We start from the raw sequence: 22,018 nt of genomic DNA on the forward strand, positions 1-22,018 counted from the left end.
TCTGTATTAGTTTGGGGGGGTTGTATTAGTTTGGGGGGGTTGTATTAGTTTGCTGGCGGGTCTGTATTAGTTTGGAGGGGTCTGTATTAGTTTGGGGGGTCTGTATTACTTTGCTGGGGGGTCTGTATTAGTTTCCTGGGGGGTCTGTATTAGTTTGGAAGGTCTGTATTAGTTTGCTGGGGGGTCTGTATTAGTTTGGGGGGTCTGTATTAGTTTGCTGGGGGGTCTGTATTAGTTAGGAGGGGTCTGTATTAGTTTCCTGGGGGGTCTGTATTAGTTTGGGGTCATCTGTATTAGTTTGCTGGGGGGGTCTGTATTAGTTTGGGGGGTCTGTATTGGTGTGGGGGGTCTGTATTAGTTTGGGGGATCTGTATTAGTTTGCTGGGGGGTATTAGTTTGGGGGGTCTGTATTAGTTTGGGGGGTCTGTATTAGTGTGGGGGGGTCTGTATTAGTTTGGGGGGTTTGTATTAGTTTGGGAGGGTCTGTATTAGTGTGGGGGGTCTGTATTAGTTTCCTGGGGGGGTCTGTATTAGTTTGGGGGTCTGTATTAGTTTCCTGGGGGGTCTGTATTAGTTTGGGGGGTCTGTACTAGTTTGGGGGGTCTGTATTAGTGTGGGGGGTCTGTATTAGTTTGGGGGGGTCTGTATTAGTTTGGGGGGTCTGTACTAGTTTGGGGGGTCTGTATTAGTGTGGGGGGTCTGTATTAGTTTGGGGGGTCTGTATTAGTTTGGGGGGTCTGTATTAGTGTGGGGGGTCTGTATTAGTTTCCTGGGGGGGTCTGTATTAGTGGGGGGGTCTGTATTAGTTTCCTGGGGGGTCTGTATTAGTTTGGGGGTCTGTATTAGTTTGCTGGGGGGTCTGTATTAGTTTGGGGGGGTCTGTATTAGTTTGGGGGGTCTGTATTAGTGTGGGGGGTCTGTATTAGTGTGGGGGGGTCTGTATTAGTGTGGGGGGTCTGATTAGTTTGGGGGGGTCTGTATTAGTTTGGGGGGGTCTGTATTAGTGTGGGGGGTCTGTATTAGTTTCCTGGGGGGTCTGTATTAGTGGGGGGGGTCTGTATTAGTTTGGGGGGGTCTGTATTAGTTTGGGGGGGTCTGTATTAGTGTGGGGGGTCTGTATTAGTTTCCTGGGGGGGTCTGTATTAGTGGGGGGGTCTGTATTAGTTTCCTGGGGGGTCTGTATTAGTTTGGGGGGGTCTGTATTAGTGTGGGGGTCTGTATTAGTTTGGGGGGTCTGTATTAGTGTGGGGGGTCTGTATTAGTTTGGGGGTCTGTATTAGTTTCCTGGGGGGTCTGTATTAGTTTGGGGGTATTAGTTTGGGGGTCTGTATTAGTTTGGGGGGGTATTAGTTTTGGGGGGTCTGTATTAGTTTGCTCCAGCCGCCACAGCAGGAGGGCAGATGGGCAGCTTACACACAGAGGGCCTCAGTCCTGGAGGCGGGAGTCTGAGGTCTGGGGGCAGGCTCGGCTCCTCCCCAGGCCCCTCCTACACGTGATCCCCGGTGTCTGTGTCCAAATCCCCTCTTACAAGGTCACCACTCTCGACCTCTGTTCACTCTAGTCCCCCTTAAAGGCCTGGCCTCCAAGCACAGTCGCATTCCGAGGTGCTGGGACCAGGGCTTCCACCCGTGGGCGGCGGGGTGGGGAGGGGGGCAGTGCAGGCCTCCCGGGACCCAGGCCGGCCGCACGTTTCCGCACCAGATGCGGGACCAGGGCGGAGGGTGTCTCACAGATGCCAGGTCTCTGGGCCACCGCTGCTCTGCCGGCCACTTCCGCTCGGCTGCACCCGGTTGCAGCTCCCTGCGCCCATGGGGTGCTCACCCCCATCAGCACTGGGCTTGGCAGTGGTTTACTGGATGTGACACCAAAGCACAGGCAAGATACGCAAACACAGCCAAATGGGACACAGCTGCCCAAAACGTTCTGTGCATCGAAGGGCACAGGAGCGGAGTGGAAAAGCAACGTGTGGGATCAGGGAAGACATGTGCCAGTCACACAGCCCATCAAGGCTGGAAGCTCGGATCCCCGACCCAGCAGCCCCGCTTCCGGGCTGTGCCCAAGGTGCTGGCGGGTCCTGAGGACACACGAGCACCCGTGCTCACAGCTGCACCTCCCAGCAGCCGAGGCGGAGCCCCGGGCCCTTTGAGGACGAGGGATGAACGAAGCCGTGGTGTGTGCCGCACTCGGGACACGCCCGGCCTCGAGAGCCTGCCCCGGGTGCCGCAGGACGGACCTGGGCCTGTGCTGCGGGAAGAAGCCAGTCTGGGCAGGACAGCTGCTCACCGCTCACAGGAGGGACCCAGTCCGAGCGGGACGTGGGGTGGGAGCGGGGCGGGGAGCTGGGGGGGCCCTCTTTAAGGGGAGTTTCAGACAGCGTGATGCGAGTCCTGGAGACTGTCTCAACGATGTCCGTAACGATGTGCGTAACAATGTCCGTAACGATGCCCGTGACACCTGCAAACGGTTACGATGGAAAACGCTGTTTTCATCTCAGTAAAACGAGTCACACGGACAGACTAGGAAAGCATGTTCACCACCCAGGTCTGGCCAAGGACTTGTCTCCGGAAGGAACAGCGACCTCCCACAGCTCCACGCTGAGAGGCTCTGGCAGGAAGGAACAGGAGCAGGAGCCGTCCCTGCGCGTCCTCCAGGGCCCTCTGCTGGCGAGGCCTGGCGTGGCACCCCTGGAGGCAGGAGGCGGCAGGTCCAGCGCGATGGGGGCAGCCAGGGAAGGCGGGCTAGGGCTCCAGCTAGCAGGGCGCACGCGTCCCGGGCCCTTTGCGTGTAAGTTCAACGCCACCGGCTGGACGACCCAGGGAACCCACTCAGGTGTGGCCCGTCCGTCCATGCGGCTTGCTCACAGCAGCTTTCTTCCTAAGGGGCCCATCGGCCGGAGAACAAAGAAGCTCACAACCCAGGAAGGAGAGGGAGCTGCAGACGCCACGTCCACGAACGCGGACGCCAGGCAGGCGAGGCCACAGTGACGTGGGCACGTGGGCGGAACTGCTGTGGTGACGGCTTACCCAGAGGCGGCTGCACGGTGTGGGCTCACCGGAACCCACCAGGCCTCAGACCTGCACGTAAATTCCACCTAAACAACGCGAAGGGACGAGCCTCCGTCCGAGGGGCAGGGAGACCGCTGTCTTCTAGTTTTATATTAAACCGTGTTCCTCTAGAATAAACCCAGCCAGCCCATCACACCGCCTGGAACCATTCTCCAAGTTGTTCATGAAAATGCTTCCGCCAAGCTGAAGTCCTGCTTTGCTGAAATTCCTCATCGACGTGTCCCACCTTGTTACACGTACAAGGTGTCCCCACTGTCAACGGTTCGCAGGCTCGTGGGGGAGCTCCCAGACCTGCAGCGAGCGACCCTGCGGGGCTGAGGCGGCAGGTGGCAGTGCTCCCGTCCTGACGCCCCCATTCACGAGGAAACAGTGCTCCCTCCCCTGGAACTGGTAGCTGAAACCCGAGAACGAGCAGCTCACAGCGAACGGCGACTGAAGCGAGAAGACAGGGTGTGAGCGCTGAAGGCAGTTTCTAAGCCCAGGTACCCAAGAGCAACCCTTGTTTAAGGCTCCTCCTGTGCCCTGGCCGGCGTGCTCCGTGGTTAGAGCGCCGGCTGTGAACTGGAGGGTCACGGTTTCGATTCTGGGTTGTAGGTTCGATCCCCAGCCCTCAGGGCATGTGCCCCGACCTCCTTCCTGGGTCCACACTCACCACTGAGCCACGCTGGCCGGTGAGGCCTTTTTTATTTTTTAATATATTTTATTGATTTTTTACAGAGAGGAAGGGAGAGGGATAGAGAGCTAGAAACATCGATGAGAGAGAAACATCGATCAGCTGCCTCCTACACACCTCCTACTGGGGATGTGCCCGCAACCAAGGTACATGCCCTTGACCGGAATCGAACCCGGGACCCTTCAGTCCGCAGGCCGATGCTCTATCCACTGAGCCAAACCGGTTTCAGCGTGAGGCCTCTTTAAAAAGCAGCTCTGAGAACAACAGCCTGTGCCCGTGGCCACAAGGGGCTCAGCTGGCTCTTGCCCAGCAGTGGGTTCCGTCAGGGCTCAAGCCTGGGTGGCCGGCTCCATCCCGTGTGGGCGGGGCAGGAGGTGGCCGATCGATGTTTCTCATCATTGGTGTTTCTCTCTCCCCCCCTCCCTTACACTCTCTGAAATCAATAAAAACATTTAAAAAATAAGCTTGTATTCCTTTATCGGTTTTATAACTTTGGACTTTTTTTGGGTTAAAATACATTTCAGTCTCCTGATTTAAAAATGTCAGAAACAGAAACTGAGTCTAATGCTTTTATTGTTTTAACAGATGCAGTTGCCAGGTAATCTCTGATTTCCAAAATGTGAGCTAAGAATTGTAACTTAAATGAAAACCTAAATTATACAAAACTGAGGTTCCTTTACGGAAATTAGACATGTTCCCTCACGGACAAGAACTGGAGAACACACAGGGTTTGGAGACGCAGCTGCGGCACGTGGTGGGCGGGGCAGGGAGTCAGGGGAGGGGGAGGGGAAGAACGTGAGCACGGCTGCTGAGCTTCCCCAGGGACAGCAGACACGGCTCTCCGTCCGTCCGGGTGAGGCTTTCAGAGCCCCCGCGCCTCGCAGGTTCTGTTTCCAGGAAAGACAGGCCGGGTTCCTCCTGCCCGCCGTGGCGGGAAAGGACAGGGACCGAGCTCAGACACCGGCCGTGGAGGTGGCTGCCGGCCCTGGGCCCCGCGCGCTAGGAGCTGAGCACGATCAGCCGGTGCAGCTGGTACAGGAAGGGGCTCTTGCCCCGGCCGCCCTCCCGCTCCGCCTGCTCCATGACCAGCTTCGGGTCCACCTGTGGCACAAAAGCACATGTCAGCATGGCCCTGGGCACAGAGGAAAGCCAAGTGAAGGAAGAAAACACGCACATGCACACGCACACACACAGGCACACGCACAGGCGTGAAGGCAGCAGAGAGGTGTTTCCAAGCAGCGTTTCCAGGTCACCTCCCCCAGCACAGCCCCGCTGAGTCACCTGCCTTCAAATCCACCCGGAGGGCCCGGAGCCCTCCCTCGGGCTCCCCCACGCTCCTGGGTGGACGTGACGTGACAGTGACTTCGCTATGAGCGTACAAAGCAGCACGTTTCCTAAAGCGCTAATCAACCTCACAATGAAGGTCAGCTCTGAGCTTCACCCCCGGGAAACGGCGGGGTGGCTGGGCCCCGCCCCGGGCCCCACAGAGCCTGTCCCCGCACGGCCCGTCCCCGCACAGCCCGTCCCAGCACAGCCCGTCCCCGCACGGCCCGTCCCCGCAAGGCCTGTCCCCACAGAGCCTGTCCCCGCACGGCCCGTCCCCATACGGCCCGTCCCCGCAAGGCCTGTCCCCACAGAGCCTGTCCCCGCACGGCCCGTCCCCGCACAGCCCGTCCCAGCACAGCCTGTCCCCGCAGAGCAGGCTCAGGATGGCCCTGAGGCTCTGACGACGAAGCGTGTCAAGGGCACACGGAGTGAGGGCAAGTGGCCCCGGGGAGGGCCCCCCCACTGACTGGCTGAGGGCAAGGGCCTCGTCAGCTGCCTTCACCACGACGACACCCAGCTCTGAGTTACAGCTTACACCCCACATTGTGCCCCGTTTTCCACCCTTCCCGGGGGGAGGGGGGAGGGCCCCGCCCAGGCCATGATGCTATGGGCTGAGCTGGGCCCAGGTTCCCTGCTGAGGCTCAGACCCCAATGCGAGGAGGCCAGGAGGTGACCAGGGTTGGACGAGGGGGTGCGGGTGGGACCCCAGATCTCCGCCGCCACACAGCTCGAGGGTGGCTGTGCACGGGCGGGAGCAGATTCTGCACGCGCCGGCCCCTGCCCAGCCTCCAGCCTCTGAGCCTGTGAGCGAATGAATGGCTGCTGGTTGGCCCACCCGCCCAGGGAGGTGGCTGTGACAGCGGAGCCAGGGCACGGTGACAACGCCCCCTGACACTCAGGCTTCCTGCTCCACCCACAGCCCCAGGGCAGGACCAGGCCGAGTGTCTGGACCAGAAACAGAGGTGTCTGTGCGGCCTCGGTAACTAGCCGCCTGCTCTCAGGGCCCGCCGCCACTCACCTGGTTCCACTCATACGGCTTCTCAGGCCACTTAGGGACCGTTCTCGCTCTCGGCTTCAGCTGACAGAACAAACTAGAAGTTACAAAAGAGAATCAGTCATCCACTGCGCTTTTCCTGAAGAGGCAACCCTACACCTTCCTGCGGAATCGCACTGCAATGAGTTTCCAAGGTCAAACCGCAGTCTAGTTATGCCCAGGGACGCGCGGCAGGCCCCAGGCGCCCCACACGCCCCACCGTGCAGGCGGCCGGAGCCGGGCCTGCATGGCCCGTGCCCACACCTCTGCCTGAGCATGGTGACCAGCGGGGACGCCCGACAGCACGACTCTGACGGGCGCCGGCCACGGCGGTTCTCTCTGCGCACGGACGTGCCCTGCACCCCTCACAGGCTGCCTTACCTGCCGTGGGAGTGTTTCCGTGAGGAGCAGGGAGGAGAGAGAACCAGGACCGGCCTCTCCCAGCTGCTCCCAGCTCTGCTCGCCACGGTCACAGCGCCCACAACAAGGACGCCCACCCAACGCGGGACACACGCCTCCTGCTCGCGCAGCTCAGGGCGCTGTCTCGGGCGGAGGGACCTGCCACCAGCCCCGGGCCTGGCTGGGTTTGGCCTTGGGGGTCCAGGCAGCGGGGAGAGGGGGTCAGGATGTTTGTCCCTGACCTCCTTCCTGGGGGAGGCTCACAAGGCCGAGCTCAGCCTGCAGGCCCCGCCCCTAAGGGACCCACTGCCCAGCGCACTCGGAAAGGGTCCCTCGGTTCCTTTTTCTCAGATCGCCCCACGTGAGGGTGCCCCCCAGCTCCTGCCCGGGGCCCACTGACAGTCACAGGCGGCTGCTCCCCGGTGAGCTGGTGTCGAGCTGAAACCTAAAGCCGCCTCAGCCCTGGAGCGTCAGTCACCAACCAGCCTGTCCCGCCCCAAACTCCGGGAGGGCCCAGAGGGCTGGAGGCTGCGGGGGCGAGCACATCACTCACCCTAGGAGCTTCTGGCGGACGCTGTCCTGCAGCTGCGCGACCCGCTCTGGGCCCAGGTGCCTGGCCCCGTTGGGCCCCTCGCACACCAGCTTGTTGACCGTGGCCCTGAGGATGTTGATCTGCAGAGAAAGGGGCGGAGCACGCGGTGGCCCTGGGGCAGCTGACTCACTGCAGCTCCTGCTCAGCACAGCCCAGCGGAGCCACACACAACCCCCCAACCCCGCCCGCCCCGAGCTAATTTCAGACACAAGTCACTGCCACAGCCACTGCACGATGTAAGAAACAGTAACAAAAAAGAGGCGGAATCACCAAGAAAGGTTCCACTGAGCACAAGACACTCCCTGAGCCCGTCTCAGCCTGGAGCCCCACGTGGCTGTGAGCACACGCTGTGCTCCCGATCGCAGACCCGCTCCTGCTCCGCGTGCGTGCGAGGTCTGCGGGAAACCTGGGTGGTGCAGCCGTGCGGGAGCCCCTGCGGGGAGCCTAGCAGGTCATGTGCACGGAACCCTACAGCGTGCGCGGGGCCTGGCTGCCGCTGCCTCTACCTCCTCACGAAGAGCTGTCCCTTCCGCATCCCCACAGCCCTGAGTGAGCCCTGCTGCGCACTGTCGGCGTCCAAGCAGAGCAGGAGTGCAGACCACTGCCGGGCGGAGGGGGGGGGGGGGGGCGGGAAGGGAGGGGAGGGGACATGCCGGGAGGCAGCCTCACCTCGACCACGTCCTCCACGCTGAACTGCACGTCGAAGGCCAGCTCCATGTCGTGCTCGGGCAGGATGGGCGCCCCGGTGGCCGGGCTCCACCCCAGGCCGCAGAGGGCTCCGGTGTAGCTCTTCCCGTCCTGGTCCACCCTAAGCGGCGAGGCGAGGGGTTGGCGCTGCTTCCACAGGACGGCACTGACCCCGAGGCCAGGGGGTCCTGCCAGCCCAGCCACACCACGCGCAGCCGGTGCCGGCTCTCATCCGGGTCCACGCCACAGGCGGGGGAGTGCTGTCATCAACGACACGGTAGCCGGCCACCGCCTAGCACCCCCCTGCTCCCCCTCAGCAGGTGAGGCGCCTGTGTCTGCCCCTGCCGCTGCCCCCGCGGCCTCCTCCGTGAGGCTGGAGAAGAGCACCCGAGTGGCACTGCCTAGGCTCCTGCTGACAACTGGCTGCTAGACGTCAAGCCACGCCCAAAGCCACGAACCCAGCGCAGCCATCACAGCGTCAGAGCCACGAGCCGGCTCCACCCATCTCCTCTGCCCGTTGCACTCGCACTCCCGGGGAGGCTGCGTGGACCTGCCTGAGCCCCAGCTCCCTCAGCCAAGTCCAGGCACAGGACACCCATGGTCTCCGAGGCTCCCGGCCCGCCGGCACAGGGCGCCCGCCGGCACAGTGTTCCCACAAGGACGGGGCGCCCGCCGGCACAGGGTGCCCACAAGGACGGGGCGCCCGCCGGCACAGTGTGCCCACAAGGACGGGGCGCCCGCCGGCACAGTGTGCCCACAAGGACGGGGCGCCCACCGGCACAGGGTGCCCACAAGGACGGGGCTCCCGCCGGCACAGGGTGCCCACAAGGACGGGGCTCCCGCCGGCACAGGGTGCCCACAAGGACGGGGCTCCCGCCGGCACAGGGTGCCCATAAGGACGGGGCGCCTGCCGGCACAGGGTGCCCACAAGGACGGGGCGCCCGCCGGCACAGTGTGCCCACAAGGACGGGGCGCCCGCCGGCACAGTGTGCCCACAAGGACGGGGCGCCCGCCGGCACAGGGTGCCCACAAGGACGGGGCTCCCGCCGGCACAGGGTGCCCACAAGGACGGGGCTCCCGCCGGCACAGGGTGCCCACAAGGACGGGGCGCCCGCCGGCAGCAGGTGCTTCGCGGCCAGTCTGCAGCAACCGCCTCCCCCGCTCCCCCGGCGGGCTCCTGTCAGAGGCCTGCGGTACCTGAGCTCCATCACCGGGGCGAACAGCATGCTGAGCAGGGCGGGCAGCCCGGGGATGTGCGGCAGCAGCGACGTCTCCCTCAGCAGCATGGTGGACCCTGCGGACAGGCGTGCGGGTCCCTGAGCAGAAGCCCCGCTGCTGCCCTGGCCCCAGTCACACCCACAGCCAAGGGCCCCGTGGCCGGCCTCACGGCCCTGCAGACAGACGCCTGGTCCCAGTGCTCAGCTGGGGGACCCCTGCTCGGGGCCTCCTCTCCCGTCCTCCTCACTAGGCGGTGGGTCTGCGGGGCCGCGGCTTGGACGGCTCCCCTTTGCAGCGCAGGCGTGAAGAGTGAGGGGGCAGCTGCTTCTGGGGCAGGGGAGGCCGAGGCTCCCCTCTCAGACCTGCCTCCGCCCACATGCTGCACCAACCCCGGACAGGGGGCCTGCCGGAGGGGGAGGGGGGGCCTGCCGGAGGGGGACAGGGGGCCTGCCGGAGGGGGAGGGGGGGCCTGCCGGAGGGGGACAGGGGGCCTGCCGGAGGGGGAGAGGAGCCGGGACGGGGAGGGGGGCCTGCCGGAGGGGGACAGGGGGCCTGCCGGAGGGGGAGGGGGGCCTGCCGGAGGGGGAGAGGAGCCGGGACGGGGAGGGGGGCCTGCCGGAGGGGGAGGGGGGCCTGCCGGAGGGGGAGGGGGGCCTGCCGGAGGGGGAGAGGGGGCCTGCCGGAGGGGGAGAGGGGGCCTGCCGGAGGGGGAGGGGGGGCCTGCCAGACGGGGAGGGGGGCCTGCCGGAGGGGGAGAGGAGCCGGGAGGGCCCCGCCGCACTCACCTGTCGCGTTGACGGAAAGCGAGGCCGCCACCAGCAGCCTCTGGTGCAGGTCCTCGGGGGCGTCGCTGATGGCCACCGAGTTGATGCTCTCCTTCTCGATCCAAACGCGCCTGGGAGGAGGGCACAGGCCCGTGGGTCCCGCCTGGCATGTGGATGCCCACCCGGGACGGGTCCCGGCGCAGAGGCAGGGAGCACCCCTCCCCTGCACCACTGCCCCTCTCCCTCCCACCCCCACCTCAGGGATCGCACCCACTCCCTGGCTTCAAGCATCACCCATGTGCTGACAGCACCCCAATCTCCACTCCCCCCAGACTCCATCTCTCTTCCTGACCTTGGCGGCCGCACCTCCGTCCCAGGCAGGCCACCCCAGGGAGGAGCATGCAGAGGAAACTCGGGGCTTAGCGTCCCCCCACATCACCCTGCGGACGCCACCCCCACACGCTCCGGGAGAGCGGAGAGCGGTGGGCTCTGGGCCCGGCCCCGGACGCCGTGCAGTCACATGCCCCACCGGGTGACAGCGACTGGCCTGTGTGCTCCCTCCCAGGACCCTTCCGCCCGAAACCCAGCGCATCCACGGAGCGCCTGCCGCGGGTCCCCTGGCCGCTGTGGGGCCGAAGGTGCTCAGCCAGCAGGACGGGCAGGAGCTCTCACTTCGGACCAGATCCCCGGACCCTGTGCTGCCTGGTCCAGGGGCCTGAGGAGCAGGGCTTCCCTTGCAACCAAAGTGACCGCAGTAAAATGCACACAGTAGGGCCGCGCCCTGGCACCTCGACCTCGCACCAGCTCTGCAGCCCCTCTGCTCCCCACCCGACGTCCCCCTCCACTGAGCGCACTCTCTCCAGGGAGGCTCACCCCTGCGCTGGACCGTCCCCGCCTGGCCCTCACCTCTCCCCACCACACGCCTTGGCCGCCTGCACCCTTGAGGCCTCATGGTCTCCGAAAAACCTCCGTGTGTGGGGGCCCTCCGATGCTTGCTTAGTGCTGTGGCCCCCCAAGACCCTCATCACCTGCCGTGTAACAACCACTTTCTCCTGCGTACCCCACACTGGACCCATCATTTTTGGGAGGTCACTGACTGCATTATTCACTACCGACCCCCCCAAACTGTGCAGTTCTCAGAACCTGGGGGCAGTCCCACGTTTGCTGAATGAGTAACAATGATAATAAGAACAGAAAAAACCAAGTCTTTGATGGAAAATACTAAAAACATCTTACACAGAATGGCTTTCAGATCAGAGAGAGGGAGGGAGGGAGAAAGGGAGGGAAAGAAGAGGGAGGGAGAGGCTGGGACCGTCAGAAAAGGTAATAGGCGCTCACACGTTAGGGTACAGGGAGCCATTTCTGACGAGCTCTGTACACATGGGAGCAAGAGTGAATGCCCACGGGAAGGAGCGAGTCATACCTGAACTTGGATATCCTGGTCAGGCTGTGACACTTCAGCTCGTAGGGGTTAAAAGGCCCGTGCAGTACCGCCTGTGCACACAACACACACGTTACCAGGAAGCAAGACACCCTTCACGTGCACTTTAAACCCAGAAGTCAGCTCTGCTTTAAAAGAAGGAGGTGTGCCTGCCAGTGTGGCTCCGTGGGTGAGCACCGGCCTATGAACCTGGAGGGCACGGTTCCATTCCCGGTCAGGGCACAGGCCCGGGTTGCGGGGGGCCACCCACCAGTGACTCTCTCTCACCCGTGATGTTTCTGCCCCCCACCCCCTTCCTCTCTGAGAGCAGTAAAAAGCTTTTTAAGAGCAGCTACGTCCTCAAGATCCGGCGGGAACAGTGCTTTCAAGAAGGTCCTTGTCTGGACTCCCGGCAGGATCACAGGATGAACCCGCTCCTCCCTCGCCGTGCACACTGCAGAGCCTCTGCCCAAGGCCACGCGAGCACTCCAGCCCCAGGGGCGGGGGGTGGGGGGCGTCCTCTCCTGCGGCGCCTAGCGCGGGGTGGGCAGGCCAGGCGCAGGGCAGCACAGGCAGCACAGGAGAGGCGGAGCCCGGACGGGACAGGGGGGGACGCTGCAGCCGGTGCGCTCTCCCCGCAGGCAGGCCCAGGACCCCAACGTGCGCTGCTTCCTCCTGATACACAAGCCAGCTCACCTTGGGAAAGGCTGGTCTGAAGACAGACTAGCCCTGCTGGTGTGGCTCAGTGCTGAGAGTTAGCCCGCACAGCGAAGGCTCTCAGGTTCGAATCCCAGTCAAGGGTACGTGCTCAGGTTGTGGTTCGCTCCCCACCCCCAGTCAACCAATGTGTCTCATTCACATCGATGTTTCTCTCCATCTCCCTCCCTCCCTTCCACTCTCTCTGAAGAGCAATGGGAAAATGTCCTCAGATGAGGATTAACAAAAACCTATCTACGTAAAAACCCAGCGACCAGAACGCCCCGACGACCAGAAGGGCTGGTCGCTATGACGCCCACTGCAGCCAGCGAACTGGCCCGATTGGGGGTGGGGCCAGCCGCCAACCTCCTGCGGCCCCTGCCCCAGCCAGCCCCACCCAGATCGGCCCACAGCCCCTCCCCTCCACCAGCTCTGCCCCCAATTGGCCCCCCCACTTTGATCAGGGGCAGGACCTGCTGCCCAGCCCTGATCAGGCCCCGATCAGGGAGGGCTCGGCCGGCCGGCCACCCTCCCGCTGTCTCCTCCTCCTGACAGGCCTGGCTCCGATCCGTCCCGATTGGGGCTGGGCCCACCGGACCCCACCTGTGCACAAATTTGTGCGCTGGGCCTCTAGTAAGTAAATAACATACGGTGCTTATTTACTGTGTTTGAGAAAGACTAGTCCAAGCGTTCCCTACAGCAAACCCCAGGTTTCTCTTGGCAACAGGTTCCCCGGGGAAGGAGGCCGGGGAGCCAGGAGAACGGTCGTGCCCACGCCCCACCTTGGTTGGCAGCATGAGTGAGGTCGGGAGGTACCTTGTGGTTTGGGGGCCCCAGCTTGTTGGAGGAAAAGCTGTCCAGCAAGACCCGGATCAGGTGCTTCTCACTGTCCTTTGCGGAGGAAGGTGCACACGTGTCGGTCACGTGTTCTGATTTGGAAAAGAGACCCTTGAGAGCTTCGTGGCTTTGCTGAACAGAATGAGAAAAGCTCGTTTTACTACAAGAAAACTCTGTGAAAAGCCCTTGATTCCAAACTAATCCAAGTGTTTCTTTGGCATGACCTTTCCCAGCTGATCTCCGGGGACTGAGGTGTCCGGAGGTAATTCTACCAAAGACCCTGTCAACCAAACACGGAAGCGGGACGGGCTTCCAGAGGCTCAGCCCACGCCTTCACTGCCTTCCCGCCACCAACACTGGAGAGCGAGGAGGTGTGGGGAGCGAGAAGCTGGTGGAGTGCTTTCTGCACACGTGGTGCTGGTCGCCTGGGGATGTCACCAGGACCGGAAGTGTGTCCACAGATGGGACCCACATGGGGCAGCTCTCGCTCATGGCCCACACACCCCCTCCTCTCCAGCAGGATCACAGGATGAAACCCCCGCCTGCAACAGCAGCTTCGGAAGCGCCCCTCTAAACCCGCAGACCAAGAGAAACCGCTGCAGCCCTGACCGGTTTGGCTCAATGGATAGAGCGTCGGCCTGCGGACTGAAGGGTCCCGGGTTCGATTCCGGTCAAGGGCATGTACCTGGGTTGCAGGCACATCCCCAGTGGGAGGTGTGCAGGAGGCAGCTGATCGATGTTTCTCTCTCATCGATGATTCTAGCTCTCTATCCCTCTCCCTTCCTCTCTGTAAGAAATCAATAAAATATATATTAAAAAAAAAAGAAACCGCTGCAGAGAGGATTGTGACACTTTAAATGTTTGAATGATAGGAAACCAACCATCACCACCCAGCCGCCACAGTCTCTGAGAAACCTAGCAGACCCAAGAGGGCAGCTGGAGGACACACACCCCGCGCCCCGCCCCCTTCCGCGGCCCCGCCCCCTTCCGCGGCTCGCCCCAGGGCCCTTGCACACCCGGGACTCGTAGCACTCCTCGGCCAGCTCCGCATGGCCCTCCTCGATGAGCACATCCCTGACGTTGACGAAGTCCTGCAGCCCCGAGGACAGGTACAGGTCCACGTGCAGGACGCTGTGCACCACGGAGAAGACCTTGACAAGCAGCGCACGGCCGCTGACCAGGGCTGCGAAGCGCCGGCTGGCCTCTCCGCTCCAGTGCTCACCGCACACCAGGGACCTCGCTGAGGGGCGCAGCCTGCAGACCTTGAACTCCAGCGCCTGCGGGTGAGGGCAGGGCTGGCCAGGTCTTTGAGCCAGCCACCCCAAGGGTCTGCCCTGTGATTCACGGCGCTCTCGTAAACCCACTCTAGCCTGGCCCGTGTGGCTCAAAGGTTGAGCTGGTCCCATAAACCAGGAAGTCACTAGCTCTGTTCCCGGTCAGAGCATAGGCCCCGGTTTCCGGCTGGTCCCCAGTGGGGGAGTGCAGGAGGCAGCCGATCGATGATTCTCTCACATGGATGTGTCTACCTCTCTCTCCCTCTCCCTTCCGCTCCGTAACCGATAACAAAGCACCCGAGCTGAGTGAGGCTCCAGGGGGGGAGGCCTGGGTTCGCTCCTCAGCAGCAATGCAGGTGCAGGAGGACTGTCTCATCCTGACAGACAGCGGGTCCATCTGTCTCCGGCCACCAGAAGTCTCCCTGGTTTCAATATGACCAGAAACCTTGTGCCAAGTATGAAACCATCCATTATTTTATCTCACTCCCCAACAACACTGGCAAAAACCCTACAGCGACACATCTGCAGGAAAAAGCAGAGGCCTGATCTGGCTGGTGTAACAGAACAAGCCCCTCCCGCTCCGGCCCGCCGCCTGCTGGCCCCACCGCACGGGAGCCCGCCCACCTGGAACGGAAGTTCGAGAAGCTGGCTGGGAATCTCCATTAACAGGTCCAGGTCCACGTGAGATTTGTTGCCGTAGTCCACGAAAAACACCTGCCGGTAAAGGGCGCACGTCAGGGCGAGGCCAGCGCGGCGTCCCTCCCCGTGTCCACGGTGTCGGCCAGGCCGTGCAGCCGTCCGCTCTGCTCCACACGTCCCTGCGGGAGAGCGCGCTCCTGCCGACCACCGGTCTAACGCTCATTACTTCCTGATGAGCTTCCACTCTGCGAGGACTCTGCCTGACTGCCCAGGGGTCCCCCCGAGGGAGCGGCAGCAGACGCACCTCGGCAGAATTCCCCGACACATACAGGATCTGCGCCCTGAAGTAGCTCCGCTCCTCCGAGTCGGCAAAAGGCGCCAGGCAGACCAGGTCCGGGTGCGGGTGGACGGCCAAGGGCACCAGCTTCAGGCGCTTTATCTCCGCCATCAGGTTCTTCAGAATGGCGGAGTTCTTCTCGTCGATCCTGTACCCCCAGAAGTGCCCCACCTCCACCACCTGCAGGAAGAGGGCGCCATGAGACCTCAGGTCCTGCGGGGCTCCAGCTCCAACCACACCCCCGGCAGGGGGACGCGGCTCCTAGCAGCACCCAGGAAAGGGGTTCCACGGCAGCCACGGTGAGCCCGGCGCCTCCCACCACCACCGCAGCCACGGTGAGCCCGGCGCCTCCCACCACCACGGCAGCCACGGTGAGCCCGGCGCCTCCCACCACCACAGCAGCCACGGTGAGCCCGGCGCCTCCCACCACCACGGCAGCCACGGTGAGCCCGGCGCCTCCCACCACCACCGCAGCCACGGTGAGCCCGGCGCCTCCCACCACCACGGCAGCCACGGTGAGCCCGGCGCCTCCCACCACCACGGCAGCCACGGTGAGCCCGGCGCCTCCCACCACCACCGCAGCCACGGTGAGCCCGGCGCCTCCCACCACCACCGCAGCCACGGTGAGCCCGGCGCCTCCCACCACCACCGCAGCCACGGTGAGCCCGGCGCCTCCCACCACCACCGCAGCCACGGTGAGCCCGGCGCCTCCCACCACCACCGCAGCCACGGTGAGCCCGGCGCCTCCCACCACCACCGCAGCCACGGTGAGCCCGGCGCCTCCCACCACCACAGCAGCCACGGTGAGCCCGGCGCCTCCCACCACCGCCGCAGCCACGGTGAGCCCGGCGCCTCCCACCACCACGGCAGCCACGGTGAGCCCGGCGCCTCCCACCACCACGGCAGCCACGGTGAGCCCGGCGCCTCCCACCACCACGGCAGGAGCAGGAGGCCCGGCCGGCAGCCCCGGAGCCAGGTGTCGCGTGGCTGCCGCGCACCAGGAAGCGAGCCTGCTCTCCAACTGACACTTTAGCTGGCTGACCCCTCAGGAAGCACATGCCGAAGCTAACTGTTGATATTAACGGACGTGAATAGCACAGGCATACACTCTTACTCCAATTAACACTTCCACATGCATCTTGTGGCTAAAACTGGTTTTTGGTGTTTACACATAACTAACATTTGAAATCCACTTAGAGTTGAGAACGAACGTTGGTGTTTGGCCTCGTGGGCTGGCCACATTTCGCTGACGCCCGCTCCCTGGGGACTGAGGTGTGCGAGGACCACGTCGTGCACACTCGTGGCAGCTCTGACGCAGGCGCGGAAGCTCGCGGGCCTACCTCCGTGACGTCGACCGTGAGGAAGAGGTCTGGGACCAGCCGGGACCTGCCTGTCGTGTTGAACGACACCTGGACGGGGTCCACCGTCTGCTTCTGGAAGTCCACGTTCACCCTGCACGCGGTTTGGAAAAAGGAGTCACAGTCCAGCGTGGCAGGGAAAAGGCGTGCGCGGGTGACGTCACTGCCGCACCAGCCCGCCGCCTCTGCGGGACAAGAACGCGCTCGGCAAACACCCGCCGAGACGGGCTTGGTCCCCTCAGCTCGAGTGTCTGCTGCTTCCTGAACGGCCCCACGCCTGCCAGGGACACAGTCTACGGCCCGGAGCTCACAGGTGAACGCCAAGGCTGCGTGTCCCCGGGGGTTCGGAGGGGAGTGGCCTGGGCCTCCAGAACTCGGCAGGTGGCCAGCGGGGCAGGTCCCAGGAGACCAGGAAGGGGCTCGCCCTCCAAGCGTAAGAGCGCCCGAACGCCGGGGGGTGTGACACGCAGCTTCGCTGGGAATGACGCTGCCCTTCCCGATGCCTCTCTTCACCGTAAGATGAGGAATTGTAGCAGATCCTGTCCAACTCTCCCCAGTCCAGTCCCCCTTACTAACCAAGAGCAGCTGAGGCAAAGGCACCCCAGATGGTCCAGACCCACCACACCCCACGCCTGGACCCGGCAGCCCACGATGGCGCTCACGGCACGCCCTGCCCTCACCAGCTCGAGCTCCGGGTGGAGTAAAACATTCCGAGGAGGAAAGGAGAGAGGAGAAAGCCTGCCACGTGCTGTGCGAACAGGACCCAGCGGCCACGTGACGTCACCCAGAGTGCAGGTGGTCCCGGAGAAGGAAGTTCAGGAGCTCGACGGCTGCTGCCCAGCAGCCAGGGCCACAGGCGGGCACCAGAGCCAGGGCAGACCCGCCCTCCGGGGGGCACAGGGGAGCCCGCTCACCAGGGAAGGGCTGTCTTGTGCAGGCAAGCAGCCAGGTGCTCCGATGCCCACCGCCCGCCCACCGTCTGCTGAGCATGGAGCGCAGTGCGCTTTGCTCACAGAGGAGATGGACGGCGAGGAGGAAGAAGGGGCCCGGGGTTCAGGCTAAACTAGCCAGTGGTGAACGCGCCCCGCCACCCGCGGCCGCACACTCAGCATCACGGCCCGCTCACAGCAGTGCGCTTAGTGGGAGCGCAAGCAAGGTGAGTCCTTGGTTATCACACAGAGGAGGCTTGGAAGCAGGAGGGAACGCCGTCACAGAATGGGAGGGACCTGGGCAGACGCCTGCGAAGCCCGCAGCGCACGAGAAGGCGCTCCACCCCAGCAAACCTCGATGAGCGGCCATATCACCCCGCGGCAGCAGCAACACGACCCCAGCCGAGTGCTGGGCGGGCGGGGCTCAGGGGCCCCGCGCCCTGGGAGGGCCGCACGGGGGCAGCTGCTGGAGACCCGTCTGGAGGCCCTCAAACTCACACACAGAGCTCCCGGCGGCCAGCAGTCCCTCTGCTGTGCCTTTAGCCAAGGGAAACACTGACTCGCAACAAGACCGGCCCCCTTGTTCCCAGGAGCCAGGGCACAGAGACGGCCCACGTGCCCGCTGGTGCATGAGCGGGCAGAGAAGGGGTGCCGTGTCATTCAGCCATCAAACACAAGGAAATCTTATCTGAAACAATGTGGATGGACCTTGAAGACATTACTCTAAGGGAAACCTAAAACAAAAACCAAGACCACACACACAAAACACTCTCTCAGGCCCGACAGGCCTGGCTCAGTGAATAAACATCGACCTATGAACCAGGAGCTCACAGTTCGATTCCGGTCAGGGCACATGCCCGGTTGCGGGCTTGATCCCCAGTGGGGGGCGTGCAGGAAGCAGCCGATCAATGTCTCTCATCATTGATGTTTCTCTCTCCCCCTCTCCCTTCCTCTCTGAAATCAGTAAGAACGTATTTTAAAAAATAAAAGAAAAGGAGCTCAGATTTGGGGTTATGGGAGGCGGGGGGGGAGGGGAAATTGGAGGAAGGTGCTCAGAGGACAGGAAGGTCCAGCTGCAGACCCTAGGTCCCAGGCTCCTGAGCACTGGAGGTGCCAGCGCCACACTGCCCCCAGCAGACAGGAAGGTGTTAGGAGTGAACCCGGTTCTCCTCACAGGAAGACCTTCTGTTTCTGCTTTCTCTGCTCTAACTGTCTGGGAGGCGGTGTCAGTGAATAGCGTGTGGTGGTCGCTCCACCACCCATGTGAACCACACCAGCACGCTCAAGCCCTGAACTTCTCAGTGAAACGGGGGAAGATGGAACCCTGAGGCTCCGAGAGGCGAGTGACGGGCCCAGCACACAGCCAGGAGGTGAGGAGCCAGGATTCGCAGGCCGCCTGGCGGCTTCCCAGCCGGTGCTTCCGGGGAGCGTGGGGTTGGCTGCGTAAGAAAACGGGGGCAGAGCCTGGCCCTCCCTCGCAGTACCTGGTGCTCCTGAGCCTGGACACGGCGCCCCCCTGCACCCGGCCCTCGATCTCCTCCGCCGAGTGCACGCTGAGCTCCAGGGCCACCTTGAGCTGAGACATCTTCACCGCCATGTACACCGCAGGCAGGACCTTGAACCTCTCGGTCGGGTTCCGGGAAAACTCCACGAAGGCTCTGCTCCACAAGGCAATTAAAGTCAAGTTACCGCCCTGGCCGGCCCGGCTCCGTGGAAAGAGCGTCGCCTGCAGACGAAGGGTCCCAGGTTCGATTCCGGCAGGGGCACATACCTCGGTTGCAGGCTCCTGGCCCTAGTAGGGGGCATGCGGGAGGCAACAACCGATGTGTCTCTCTCACATCGATGACTCTCTCTGTCTCTCCCTCTCCCTTCCATTCTCTCTAAAAGTCAACGGAAAAAATATCCTCAGGTGAGGATTAAAAAATAAATAAATATAAGTAAAGTCACCCGGCGCCTGGGAAAGCAGCTGAGTGCAGTCAGCTTCCCTCAAGGTGAGAGATGCTCAGTCACACCAGCGACTCCTCCCTCACCGAGAGAAGCAGCCACTACAGTGACATGTCCTCTCACTGACATCACGGATCCTCCACGGAAGAGGCAGATGGAATTTTCGGTCAAGAAACATTCGTGTTCACGATTAGAACAGAATGGCAGATTTGGGCTTTCTTTCTATTTTACTGTCAAATAAGCCGCAGGTAAGAGCAAACCACCCACACACGGGGGGTCTCGGTGGCCTCCCTCCAGACACCAAGTGATCACCCAGCAGAGTGGCAGCTGCCCCGCCCCCGCCCACCTGGGGGGTCAGGCTGCAGGGCACCTGCCTGGCACCCCCCTTCAAGTACATGGGCTCGTGAATGTCAAATGCCCGGGTCAACACATTCCCCACCCCCCTGACTACCACCGAGTGAGGGACGCCCGTGCTGGAGGGCAGTGCGCCAAGGGCAGGCAGCCCCGCGGGGCCCTCACGGGAGTGGGGGCCTGCTCCAGCCCTCCGCAGGGGAGCCTCTGGGACCTTCCCCTCACTGTCCCCGCCCACGGCCCCTTCTAACCCCCCCCCCCCGACTACTGAAAGGTGCTGACCACGCGCATCTTCCTCCCACCCACACGAAGGCCCATGTCCATGCCACGCGGTGCCAGCCGGCACTGTACCCATGGAGACCACCGATGGCTGCTCCCTCACTGCGGCGGTGACAGGAACCCACGACTCACTTGGCGCCGTCGAACACGATGGACTTGACCTGGCCGCACTGCCGGAAGAGGGACTGCAGCTGCTTGTGGTAGAGGAAGCCGTAGGGCGGCGTGTGCTTCAGCTGCAAACACACGGCCCCTCAGAGCACGGCCGGCCGGAGCCTGACGCCGGGCCCACGTCCTGCTGCTGTCGCTGCCCCGACGCAGACTCCACGGCCGGGTGCACTCAACACCAGTCACTTAACGGTCACTAAGCTTAGCGGGAAGTACGCTACACAAAAGCTAACGCTCGCCTCACACAGCCCGGACGCCGCACAGGGAGGCTGAGGTCGCTCGGCGTGGCCAGAAGCCAGCCTGCATCCCGGTCCCAGCCGAGTGGCTGCAGGCTCTGCCCGGGGCGCCCCCGCTGCCTGGCTGCGACCAGGTCCCATGTACCACGGCCCTCCCCGCCTTGATGCGAGGCGCGGGTCTGAGCGCACACCCTGCCCCGTGGGACGTCCAGAGGCAGGTCAGGGGTGCCCCTCGGACTCAGCACGCACAGCACCAAGAGCAGGGATGACGAATCCCTCTCAGGGGGCCCCTCAGGCAGCGCCAAGGAGACGCGGGTGCTCACGACGTGCGCAGCAGGAAGGTAGCTGGGGCTCCAGCAGGCATGGGGGGCAGGAGGCCGCCCACCCCTGGCGCCCAGGTGGGGGGACCACAGGAAGAAGGGTTGTGGGGAAGCTGCTGGAGGCCTGGCCCACCAACGGCCAGTGACTGCCCCTGCGGGTGAGCATCCCTCCCAGGCGCTCGCCGCCTCGCTGAGCACCGGCTCCGTCTGCATCCTCTTCTGCCCATGTCCTCCCTACGAGTGGCGACGGCCAGTGTCACCAGGAAGAGCGGGAAAGCCGCGTGCACGCTGCACACCAGGCCACACACCAGGCCGCACACCAGGCCGCACACCAGGCCGCAGTGCCCACAGCCCGTTAGGTGCCGGCGGCAGCGGAACCACCAGGCCCAGGAGGCCCGTTCCCACGCTGTCACCCTGAGCTCCCAGGGCTCAGCCGGCAGGTGTCCTCACAGGCTGGCCTGACGGTCGGTGTCACCCTAACCCCCGAGGCCAACACTGCTTCCGGCCACACCTCCTAGCTCAGAAACGGTGGCAGGGCCTCAAGCACGAGTGGCACAGAGGGCAGTGCGGGCGGCCACCCGGAACACCTCGCTTCGTGTGAAACAAGCGGAGGGTGAACGAAACGCGCCTACACTCACGGAGCAGCACCCCTCCACGGCCCCGGCCGCACGGCCAGGTCCGCACGAGCAGGACGGCCGGGCTCCCGTTCGCGGGGACGCCCACTGAGGACCCAGACCGACTCCTGGGACCGAGAGGCTGGGCCAGCCGTGCTGGGAGGGAGCCCCTGGGGCCTCCGTGGCCGCTCTCCCCAGGAAGGCCTGCCCCCACCTACCACGATGGTGGTCTTGGGGTCCTTGCCAGCCAGCTCCCGCACCGCCATCTCCTCGTCGGGCTGCCCGAAGGTGAAGTAGTTGGGATAGAAAGCACCAGCCAACACCACCTGGAGGGGAAACGTGCCCCATGCAGCAGCAGCAGCAGCTTACAGCGTCTCCTCCTCCCAGGATGCAACGCTGGTAACGTGAGGGGAGTTTTATAGAAACCAGACCCCTACTCGGGCAGGAAGCCACGGTTCTGGTCACTTCACGGTAACAGACGCGCCCTGGCCGACCTGCCTCCTAGGAGCTAGAGGACTTCTGACGGAGGGGCAGAAGGCGGGGAGCAGAACGGGGGAGGGGGGCAGGGTGAGCAGGCAGACGCCCCCTCCGGGCACCTCAGGGCTGGCCGGGCTCGGCTCCCGCAGCCACACGGAGGTCGGAGCAGCAGCTCAGCAGGTCCCGTGGAAAGCACTCTGCGAGGCCCCCTCAGTGACAACACACCCCTGACCACACCCCCCTTCCAGTGCCACCCAAGCTGACACCCAGGCGCAGAGATGCCCCCCGGGCCCCACGCAAGGGCTCCGCCACCTTCCGGAACAATCCCTCCCGCAGTCGCGGTCAGTTCCTTCCCACCCGCTCATCAGACGCGGCCTCAGAGCTG

The 22,018-nt window shown here is 63.6% G+C and overlaps 1 protein-coding gene across 1 annotated transcript in view; it reads right to left on the reverse strand.

Annotated features, from left to right (window-relative positions):
- Positions 1–4,243: 4,243 nt before the first annotated feature.
- TDRD9 (tudor domain containing 9) overlaps positions 4,244–22,018 on the reverse strand; it is a gene marked incomplete at its 5' end in the record, with an annotated part of 54,060 nt that continues 36,285 nt past the window's right edge. The window contains 15 exons of the mRNA XM_080672692.1: positions 4,244–4,839; positions 6,083–6,155; positions 7,050–7,168; positions 7,758–7,896; positions 8,973–9,069; positions 9,779–9,888; positions 11,181–11,251; positions 12,690–12,842; positions 13,727–13,987; positions 14,609–14,698; positions 14,928–15,140; positions 16,301–16,412; positions 18,732–18,905; positions 19,954–20,054; positions 21,375–21,482. Of these exons, the coding sequence (XP_080528818.1) occupies positions 4,738–4,839; positions 6,083–6,155; positions 7,050–7,168; positions 7,758–7,896; positions 8,973–9,069; positions 9,779–9,888; positions 11,181–11,251; positions 12,690–12,842; positions 13,727–13,987; positions 14,609–14,698; positions 14,928–15,140; positions 16,301–16,412; positions 18,732–18,905; positions 19,954–20,054; positions 21,375–21,482 (1,923 nt within the window). The 3' untranslated portion in view covers positions 4,244–4,737. The remainder of the gene's footprint in view (positions 4,840–6,082; positions 6,156–7,049; positions 7,169–7,757; positions 7,897–8,972; positions 9,070–9,778; positions 9,889–11,180; positions 11,252–12,689; positions 12,843–13,726; positions 13,988–14,608; positions 14,699–14,927; positions 15,141–16,300; positions 16,413–18,731; positions 18,906–19,953; positions 20,055–21,374; positions 21,483–22,018) is intronic.

This window comes from Plecotus auritus (assembly GCF_963455305.1).
Source record: "Plecotus auritus genome assembly, chromosome: 1".
Classification (NCBI taxonomy): domain Eukaryota; kingdom Metazoa; phylum Chordata; class Mammalia; order Chiroptera; family Vespertilionidae; genus Plecotus; species Plecotus auritus.